The following is a 10,619-nucleotide window of genomic DNA, read 5'->3' as shown; positions in this document are numbered from 1 at the left end:
CGTGAGCTTGTGAGAAGTGAGGTACTTACCAACTGACGTGCGCGTGCGCACAGCGAGCGAACGTCTGGGTGCGAGGAGCAGGGCGGGCTGTGATTGGCTGCTGCGCACCCTAAAAGGCGGAACCAATGGCCTCAGCTGTCAGTCCTGGGGAGGCACGAGACGGAGTAACATCGCACCGGAGACGAAACGTTTCCGTCAAATGTTTCGCTTCAGCCGGTGTGTTCACGCTGTCCCGTTAACTGTCCTGACTCAGGGTCGTGCCGACTGACTTTCGGTGGAGCGATAACGCGGTTTAGAACAAGCCAACAAAGCAGATTTCAGAGTTTAGTCAGTCTCCAAAAGCCGTGCAAGATGGCTGCACTGTTTTGGCCAGTGAAGTGAAGTTGCTGTTGTAGATGAGGCGTTTGAGGGCGCCCCACCCTCCTGCCTCCATCAACGTGCTGTCAGCCTTTCTAAGGATGTATTCTGATCAAACCACCCCGTTCTGACTGAACAAAACAAAACAAAACAAATTTCTTTTACTTTCGTTCATGTGCTGACTATGGTCCAAGTGTACAGTGTGAACATAAGATATGTTTATATTTCACAGATAGAGCATTAATAGTTTGAAGCTTGAGTGTCCTGACTTTCAAATTTACAGGATATAGGTTTGGATTGCACTGTCTAATGAAAAATGTAAACCACCTCACTACTGTAGTTTCACTGGCTGTATGCAAAAGTTTGGGCATGAAAAAGAAAGTTCCATTTGTTGCTTGGGTTTGTTTATGTAAAAAAAAAAAAAAAAAACATTTGGTTCTCAGCATTTCTTCAAATGTTAATGCGTGTTAATTTTTATTTCACATATTTCAACAAAAGAAAAATAAAGTAGTGAAACGCTTGCCTGAACATTCACTTCATGTAGACAGCTCAGCAGAAGTGAAGAAGTGTTTGAGTGTATTTGTTTTTTGTTTGTTTTTGTTTTTGGAAGCCTAAACCCACTTCACCAAATTTAAAAGATAAATATTGTCAATTATCTTGTGTTGCACATTGAATAGTTCAGGTTAAATTTGGCAGTGGCTCAACACTGGCTACGTTAGATAAAGATAAACTTATCCTTCCCTGTGTCTGTTTTTCTCTGCGTCTCCTGTCCCTCTACTTCATACCTCCCAAGCTTAGCAGTGTGCTCTTCTGATCATGCTGCGTCCCCGGCCAGAGTCACTGTCCCCCTGAGTTTGTTTTCATCTCTTTGCAGCGCGTGACTCTGGCTTGTTCACATAGACTTCTGTGATGAGGCTGCAGGTAAGGTTTCCGGTTGATGCATTCAGTGACTCTTCTAACTAGTTCCTGCTTGTGCATTAACAACTGAACCTTTCCTGCAGGACCCTCCAGTTTCTTCTTGTTATTTCATGACATTTTAGACAGCGGTTTGAGTGGCTTCACTTAATGGGAGACCAGCACAATCTCCAGGCTCAAACTAACCTGAGCTGGTTTGAGATGAAATGGAAACAATGTGAAAGTGAACTACTCAAAGTGCATCCATGGGAACCTCTGCACCATAACAGGGGAGTTTGTCCTTGTTGAACAGTATTTTATTTCCATTGAAGAAAGAGGCTCCAAGTGTGTTCAGCTTCTGGATGAGACTATTCTAATAGTTTCTTTGTTTTATAGTTTCAGAAACACTTAAACACTGAACCATATTATTCTAGGATAGTTTTCGTTTGTTGAAAATGTTTTCACTGAATTTGACGGTTAATATATTTATGTCGATACATTCAATCCTCCAGGCATCTTCATCTACACTCTCTGGTGTAAAATGAAACAACAGCTGAGAAACAGAGTCTTTTGTATCGGGAATTATTATTATCTCCATCCATTATCTAAACACACAAAGGGGAGGCTCGCTACCACAACCTGTTTGTATCCGCTGTCTGATAGGACTCGGGCTGCAGACTGCACAGATGGACTGATTTCTGGCGGTGTACGCCTTTGTCCTAAACAAACAGACCCCGTTTCAGACGCAGGTGAGCCAGCGGTCACTTGTAGCCGCTGATGATCTTATAAAGTGCACAGGTGTGGGCTGATCGCCTCCTCTGCTGAACACTTCGGGTCTAATGGTGTCGCACTGTGGTTCTCTGCATTTCAGCCTCTTTTTCTCGCTTTGAGGGACTTTTCACCGCAGACATGAGTGGCGGGGCGGGCACTCCTTACATCGGCAGTAAAATAAGCCTGGTTTCTAAGGCACAGATTCGTTATGAGGGGATATTGTCCTCTGTCGACACAGACAGATCCACGATTGCTCTAGCCAAAGGTAGGTTTTTGCCATCTCTTTCTCTACATAAAGTTGTGAATTAATAACTCAGAACTTAAAAGCATCTCCTTCCAATGAACTCTCCAACAGTTAAATCCTATGGGACAGAGGACCGACACGCTGATAGGCCAGTGCCAGCTAAAGATGAAGTTTATGAATACATAATCTTCAGAGGAAGTGACATCAAGGACATCACTGTGTCTGAACCACCCAAAATGCACCATGGGCTTCCCCGTGACCCTGCTATCGTGCAGGTGTGTGGTTTGGGGAGGGTTGTCTGGCTTTTTAAAGTGATTTACGCTGGGTATTTTTGGCATAAGGCAAACACTTGGTTTGTGCTGATTGTTGTGATTTCAGTCATCCATTGGCAGCTCATCTGCTCCTTATTATCCACGATGGAGTCCATACAGGGACATGATGCCCCCCTATAACCAGCTGGCTGCTAGTTCTCTGCTCAACCAGCAGTACAATGCAGCACTGGGCCTAGGTACAGCTGCTAACCTCTCAAACACGTCCCTGATGATTTATCCGAGCTGTCTTTTTTACCATTTGTTTTTCATGTTAGTCCTCATTTGTTTGCTCTTTCTGCTCTCAGTACCAGGGTTTCATGGCATCCCTGCGAGAAGAGCCCCAACGGTTGAGCAGGCTGTCCAGACCATGCCATTGGCAAGTGTGCCTCAGAGAAGGGGAAAAACGTCAGCGCAGCCACAGAGCAGACAGCCTGCTCGCCCAACTCAGCAAACAGCCCGCAACGCTCCCCAGCTCCAGAAGGAGAATGCACCCGCCAGTAGGCAGACTGATCATTGGCTCTTAGCATCCTTCATCTAACTTTCCCTTTTTATTCATTTTTTTTTTTTTTTTTTATCTAAGATTTAGATCAGCCACCATCTCAGCCAACGGCAGCCAAGATTGAAAGCCAGAGTGCTGAGAACCAGAAGCAAAAGCAAAAACAAGGTATCAAATTGTCAATGTATATTATAGGCCGTTGATTACTGATAGAAGAGCAATATTTTTGTCTTGACTATTTTTGGTGGAAATAAGAAGAAATGTCAAAGTAAACGCTTTAAGCAGTTATGTGAGAAATTGATTAGAAAAATAAAGACCTGAAACCAAATGAACATATCAGTTTGATGCCAGTGTTTGAGTTGTATTACCTTTTTGGGCTTTGTTTTGGTCCTGTGCAGGCAGTCGCAGGTCAAAGAACCAAAGCAGAGGTCAACTTCTAGTGAAAAACTCAAAGACTACAACCCTGCAGTTCGAGTCAGACTTTGATTTTGAAACAGCAAATGCTCAGTTTAAAGATGATCTTACAAAGGAGGTTGTAGGTATGTTTATTTCACAACATATGGCCTCAGTTTCAGAGGGAACAATATGAAATGATTTTTAAACGTACACGTAATGCCCCATTTTCCTTTTGTGAAACGCTGCAGTTGAGAAGGCAGATTCTGCCGAGACCCCAGACAGTCGGGGTATGGAAGAAGAGGAGGAGGATGAGGAAACTCTTGGTGACAAGTACTACAACAAAGCCAAATGCTTCTTTGATAACATCTCTTCAGGTCTCAAGCCCAGGTGATTGCACTACTTGTATTTGTTTTTACAGCAGTAGCTTTCTCTGAAATATATTTCCTTTTTTTTTTTTTTTTTTTGTGGTGCGCATCCTCAGGAGAATCACGTGGGCAGAGGAGAAAAAGTTGAACATGGAAACGTTTGGAGTGCCTGGTCGCTTCCTGAGAGGCAGAGGATTCAGAGGCCGGGGACCCAGAGGGCAGAGCACTGCTGAGCAGAGACCCCTCCCAAAAGTTGGTAGTGGGAGGGTGTGAGGGCATTTTCCTTTCACTTTCTTTTTGTTACAATTTTTGTAAATTATGAAAATATGAAAAATGTAATTTTCTACTAATTTAAAAGTAACTCCCTATTTTCACCTCCAGTTTTTGAAGAGCCAAAAAAATCTTATTTTCTTCCCCCCATTATCCCTAATGGACTTTGGACATTTATATGAAATGGAAGAGCAGTTTATTTTTAACCCAGCAGTTAATCACTAAAGTGAATTTATTCATTGGAATTTCAAAAGCATGCTAGGTGCAAGTTGTCATTTAAACAGGTTAGCATGCATGTTTATTTTTTTGCTCTCCAAAATGTATTAAATGTCTACTTGACTTTACAAATGTAACTTGTAACTGTCTTAAAGTTGAATGGCATGCAGCTTTTTCTTTTTTTTTTCCTTTTTTCTCCCCCTACTTGTAAAAATGAAAACTGTGGAGGACTGTAATAGTTGCTATTAAATAGGAGAAACTTCAATATTGCAACAAACGAAATAAGAATGTGTCTTAAATCATTACAAACAGCTTGCCTGGTTGTGGAATTGCTCATTTTGTTTACCTGCTTGATGAGTATGAAAGAATGTGATCAGTTCTGAAAATGTGGTGGTTGGCAAATGGATGCCAGTTCCTTGAATTTGGGCCCCAAGTCTTTGAGAAAATTCTCCAGCAACTCATCAGGAATGGAGATTTTGTCCAGCTCTGAGAGTTGGTCTGAGTCCCCCTCCTCTGCGTACAGGTGAGGCAAATAGTGCTGCTGCTCATCCTCTGTTTCCTGGAAGGAGGAGAGTCTCTGCAAAAAAAAAAAAAGGAAAAATGTTCAAAAAAGTGAACTGTGACAAGCGAACACGTCATAGCACTGTCTTGTGATCTGTGCAGAACTGTATGAACACTACCAACCTTGTAAAGCTGAGTAAGAGTGACATCTGACACATAGCTGGAGTTCCTTTTATTGAGGAAATACATTGTGCCCATGTCCTCAATCTGCATACAAACAGATCACATAAGGATTACTACTTTTTTTTTTTTTTTTTTTTTTGCACCTGTTCTAAAGAAATTAGCTCAAGTGAAACAGCCACCAGTCTACCTGGTGTGTGTGGTGGTAGTCCCCTGCTACAGAAGAATTCCAGGTTGTCTTGGGTTGGAGCAAAGTGCAGAGCAGGATGAAGATTAAAGAAAATATGACTGCATTTCTATAACTGCTTTCACTGATGCATACTTACTTGGTTACAGTTGTCAGAGAATGGATAGCACTTTCTCTTGCAACTCTGTGCAGTGAGGTGTTGCTGCACGTGCTGTTGAAGGTGCAGGAGCAGCTGAGCTCAAATTTAATAAATTCACTCCTACCAGCAGTCTTGGACCAAATTATGCATGAGAAAACTTGTTCCACAAAATAATTTAAAACATGTTACCTAGACCTACATTTATTTTAACTCATTTAATCAGACTTTATCAAGTGAAAACTGTCCGTTCAAATATCATACATACCATATTTGAAAAAGCTGTGTGGTGGATCCCGTTACGCAGTTCTTGCCCGATAGCTGCATTGTTGTGCTTATCAATGGATAGGGCAAGGACCTTAAGGAAAACCAAAACTGTTAGTAATATGTGTATGAACACAAGTCAATTGTTTGTTCACATAAGTTTGGGTAGTGACCTTGCAGTCTGTCCCTGGCTTCTCAGTGTTTGATCGGAAAAGACTTTCTCCTGAGGGGTCCCCCTCTAGGGTGGTGAACTCTTTTTTGCAAGAGATGACGACAGCCATCAGCATCAAAGCTGTCAGTGAGGGATCAGTGGGATAGCTTTCAGTTAGGTATCAGAATATGTGCAGTATGCGGTCATACTAAAAGTATTGCAGTGTCTTACACAGGAGCAGAAAAAGTGAGGCCAACACTACGCATATGACACCGGGGGCAGCTATCGTGTTGGTAAGCCGGCGCGTTTGACAGCTTGTGGTTTTAGAACAGTCACACACAGTCACGCTGAAGTTATAGACAGCAAACTGCCCCTGCAGGTCAGAGATCTTCATCTGAATTGTGTGTGGTCCGGCGTACACGTCGGGATCCTTCACCAAACCAGCTGTGTAACCTGTGAGAAATGATCACAAAATACAATAGTTTCTGTTTTTTATGTTGTGACATTCAACCACCCAGTGCAGATTTTTCTACCATAGTAAGGATTCAGTTTCCATTTTCCATTGAAATCTCCCAGCAGTTCAAATGTGAAAGGCCCTCCGAAGGGATTTTCATCCAGGTCAAATGCTGTGATGTTGCTGGTAGTGGGGCTGTCAGAAACACACATATCCAAGTCATACATTGTTGGCTGTGGCACATTGTCGTTCTGGTCAGTCACGTGTATTTGCAATGTAGCTGTGCCAGTTTGAGGTGGAGTTCCTGTCAAAGAGTTGCAGTAAAGGTGTAAGTGAAGCATGCTCATTAATGAAAAGATAAAGCAGATGGATTTGCGTTTACTCAATCTGCGCCGCAGTCTTACCATCATCCACTGCATGCAGTAAGATGGTGTAGACACCGTTCACAACATGCGGAGATTCCCTGTCTGGTGTTTTAACTGTCATGATGTCGCCTGTGTGGGGATCCACCTTCACCCAGCCAGCAGGATCATTTTCAACCTTGTACCTGTAAATAAATACAGCAAACAATTCCTACGGTGAGCAGCAATCCAGGCTAAAAGCTAAAACATGTCAAAATAAACTCTCCACTCACACAAAATCTCTGGCATGACTGGAGTCAGGATCAACGGCGGTCACTTTCTCTACCCACGTTCCGATGGGCGAGTTCTCCTCCACCATGGCCTCTTTCACAGTCGCAGTGAACACAGGGGGGTCATTGGTATCCTCCACTGTGATGAGGACTTTTACAGAGTGAGGTTTATGCTCTCTAATAGTCTCCACTGACCAGAGGCCTGAGGACGTCTTCTCCTTCACTTGGCAGAAGAAATATGGCACCTCGTTTTCTACAGAGATGGACATGTCCCGCTGTGCTCCCTCCTCAAAGTCCAAAGGCTGAAATGATACACGATCATGAATTAATCATGAATCTGTTATTCAAGCATTAATCTTAAAATCTTTTCTTTGAAAAATGAAAAAGCACATGCAGAAGCGTTAAATTTAGTAATTACATGTCAGGTGAAGGTGACTGAAATTCAAAGCATGCAGCCAAGCAGCACTTACGTTTTTGACTGTCAGGATTCCATCATTGGTATTTGGATCTGTTTCAACCTTAAAGTGATTGCCCTCGTCCCCCTGTATGATGTATGTGGCTCTCCACGCTGGGCTGTGCCGCGAGTCTCTGTCAGTCACATGCAGCCGCAGGGGAGAAGACCCGACCTCGTTCTCCTTCACTGTGCCAGTGCCCTGTGGTTGCAGAGATCCGAAAGGTATATGTAAAACGTTAAAACCTGTTGCTGTCTACTGCTAGCTCCAAGCTCGTTCCCGCTACGCATCCAGCACTCACATGAAAAGAACGTGTTAATGATCACACATTATCCACCTACAGTTTGTTTGGAGTTCATTATGCTGTTTATTGACTCATAAAGTAAATATGTTTAGGTGTGAAATAATGATCCCATGATCAACACGGAGTGTAGACATATATTCAAATATATTTCTTCATGACTCTGCAGTAGTTCTAAATTGTGTTTTAGGGCATTTCCCCAAAAAGGAGACAATTGAATTTTAATTCCATTAATGAACAAAAATTGGGTTTTGGTGGGAATTCATTGTTTGTATTTTACTCAGAGCAACCTGGTTTTACCCACCGTTTGTCCGCTGATGGTTGGGAGGTGGTTGTTGCCGTCCTGGATGTGAACAATGACAGTGGTTGAACTGGACAGGCTGACTACTTCCCCATGGTCTTTGGCCTCCACCAGTATTGTGTACATGTCAGCTACCTTCACATAATCAATTGACACATTAGAAGATCACAGCAACACCATCCTTTCCAAATCCTGAACTGTCTCTGAGCCAGTCATATGGATTTTATTTGTTGTGTTTATTACATGCATTTCCTTACTAAGCATCTGGATAATTTAGTAGATACTATTGTTTTTGTTTGTTAGTTTTTTAGCACTAGTAGCCTATACTTCCTTATGTTGCAACTAATTCTCTTAAATATGATAAAGGCAAATATTTGCAAGAAAAGTAGTGCCACTGCTGAAAAAACTAAACTAGTTTTATTTTCTTCATTTATGTCACTCAGTTTAGTGAAGGCAAAGCACGCCTTCAGACCAATTCAGGTCTTCTAAACATAATATCTCAGGAAATGAAAATTGCAGAAATACCACATCAGGCAGTTCAATAAATCAAGTGAAAATCTAACTGAACAGGAAAATGCCAGCGTAAAAAGATTTACAAAGTGGTTTGTTCTGTGTATTGCATGATTCTGATGCCGTAAAAAATTAGATTCTCACCTCATGATTCAAACATCCTTTGAATGAAATAGTTCCAGACTCATCAATGAAGAATTCAGTGTCTGGAGTGTTTGGAGTTACAGATTTGATTTCATAGTGGAATGTGGAGTTTAATGTCCCTTTCTCATCTCTGTCGTAGGCCAAAACTGTCAGAAGATAGGAGCCTTTTGGGAAATTACAAAGAGAGAAAGAACTTCATGTATTTTGTAAAAAAACAAAACAAAAATGCAGCCTTGTCAAAAAAACAAAACAAAAAAAAAAACAAGTGTATTTAATATATGTTTTACCTTGTGTGTTTTCCTCATCCACAGTGATTTCATACACATCCCTGTCGAAGCGCGGTGGGTTGTCGTTGATGTCTCGTATGTAAATCTCAACCCCTAACTGAGTGTCAGTTGATAGATCAGACTTTCTGGCTGTAAATTTCAGCTGTGAATTGACATGATTGAAGTTTAGACACAATATAAAGAAAAAAAATGTTGGATAAATTGTTGTATGCTGCAATTGTGATATAAAACTGGGTAAATTATGGTCATTTATTGCACCGCTCCGCTGTGTCTCCTTTGTCCATGCACTCCAACTATAAACTCTGTTTGCATCTAGTTTTTCTGGTGCATCTTTTGACCCCGGGTAGCAATAACATCATTATTCTATATATGTTTGCTTACAGGCCTTGCATCTGTCAGTGTCCCTGTTTTTAATCTGAGGGTGCTGCAGATGTAATCGAAATCATTGGATTAGGGCAGTAAAGCAGAGAATTGATGGTGAGCACTTCTCAGTGTGTTTAAGTATCAGGATCAGAATATAGTGTGTGTTGAGTCTAACCCTCAGCAACCTCTTCTCCTCATAATCCACAGACTTGTAAACAGTCAAGAATCCAGACTCCTTATGAATAGAGATGACTCCCTTTGGATCCTCATCCACTCCTTCCCCAGAGAGGTCAAAGTATACTTGATATTTACGGTCAACGTTGATCTAAAACACAATAAAAGACAGTGAACTTTGTGCCCAACATTTGGAATCTTAATCTACATTTGGATTAAAGTGATGAATTAAATTTTTGAATTCAAAATTCAGAAAATGTTCAGAACTGCTAAAATAAAGCTCATTTGTTACAGATAAAGATAGCTAATGAAAGATTTTGAGTTTGAGTGTTCGTATGTCAAGCAATGTAGTTGTTTAGACAGTTTGCCCAATTTCTTTCCTTTATGGTTTTCTCACCTGGCCCAGCACATAAGGGAAGGGTCCTGGATACTCCTCCTCTATTGTGAAGGAGTCAATAATCCAAGTCCTTCTGTGCCGACTCAGCAACTCTGAGCCTGCTGCAATTGACAAATATGAAACCTGAAAGACCAACAGTCAAAGGAAAGGTGAAGTTCAGTCAGGAGCTATGCAAAGAAGGACAATTAGCTCAAGGTGAAAGGTGAAGGTTCTTGATTTAAGTCATGTGTTCACTTAGGAATCAACTTGATTTATTGCTTTAGTGAACCAGTTTTCTCTGACTTGTTAACACGGGGGTAATTTACAACACCATATTTATGCACAAAATATTTTCAGCGGTGGCCTGTTGATTATGCCTCACTGTAAAGAGTTCGTCTTCACGCAGATTGACTTCTGAATTCAGAAACATCAATTGCACCACGTGTCCCTGACCTTATATACCTTATAGAGCTGGAAACTGCTGTTAACTGAAAAACATACACAAGGCCAGTTTGCGCATAATAATAATCAATTCATTCTCAGAATAAAGAATTAAAATGACAAGAAATTACAGAAAGATTTAAAGCCGTTGCTCTTTACATACCAAGAAGAAGAAGCAGAGCATGATGCTCGTTCAGGATCCAGCTTCGAGTGCTTGAGGACTGGCCTCTGACATTTGAACAAAGGGAGACGAGACCCTGCCCTCTTTGCTTTACACCCACACACAGAAGCATCGTAATCATGGGTTGCAGCGTGAATACGTATGGGTAGGTGTAGTTGCTGAGCCCATACTTCGTCTATAACTGTGAAGCATATCAGTGTTTGCTCCTGAGAATTTCTAAAGGAATGCACAATGTGTGCACTGATTAGGACTGACCCTGAAAGTA

The 10,619-nt window shown here is 41.6% G+C and overlaps 2 protein-coding genes across 2 annotated transcripts; one reads left to right on the top strand and one right to left on the bottom strand.

Annotated features, from left to right (window-relative positions):
• The first annotated feature begins 1,751 nt into the window (after window positions 1-1,751).
• On the top strand, window positions 1,752-4,310 carry LOC115044049 (protein LSM14 homolog B-like). The gene is made up of 9 exons (XM_029502880.1): window positions 1,752-2,000; window positions 2,123-2,287; window positions 2,378-2,541; window positions 2,645-2,774; window positions 2,883-3,074; window positions 3,164-3,241; window positions 3,472-3,612; window positions 3,718-3,856; window positions 3,951-4,310. The coding sequence occupies exons 1-9, from the start codon at window positions 1,793-1,795 to the stop codon at window positions 4,105-4,107; spliced, it is 1,374 nt and encodes a 457-aa protein (XP_029358740.1). The 5' UTR covers window positions 1,752-1,792; the 3' UTR covers window positions 4,108-4,310.
• A 383-nt stretch (window positions 4,311-4,693) lies between these two features.
• On the bottom strand, window positions 4,694-10,466 carry cdh27 (cadherin 27). The gene is made up of 14 exons (XM_029503143.1): window positions 10,415-10,466; window positions 9,754-9,851; window positions 9,358-9,507; window positions 8,820-8,961; window positions 8,533-8,696; window positions 7,882-8,013; window positions 7,295-7,477; window positions 6,828-7,126; window positions 6,598-6,740; window positions 6,273-6,497; window positions 6,002-6,192; window positions 5,593-5,682; window positions 5,005-5,088; window positions 4,694-4,897 (listed from the first exon to the last, which is right to left on the bottom strand). Exons 1-14 carry the CDS (start codon window positions 10,464-10,466, stop codon window positions 4,694-4,696), a joined length of 2,157 nt encoding a protein of 718 aa, XP_029359003.1.
• Between the last annotated feature and the right edge of the window lie 153 nt (window positions 10,467-10,619).

Source organism: Echeneis naucrates, chromosome 5 (genome assembly GCF_900963305.1).
Source record: "Echeneis naucrates chromosome 5, fEcheNa1.1, whole genome shotgun sequence".
Lineage (NCBI taxonomy): Eukaryota > Metazoa > Chordata > Actinopteri > Carangiformes > Echeneidae > Echeneis > Echeneis naucrates.
Note: the sequence above shows the minus strand (reverse complement) of the source record. Positions and strands in the feature narration are given on the sequence as shown.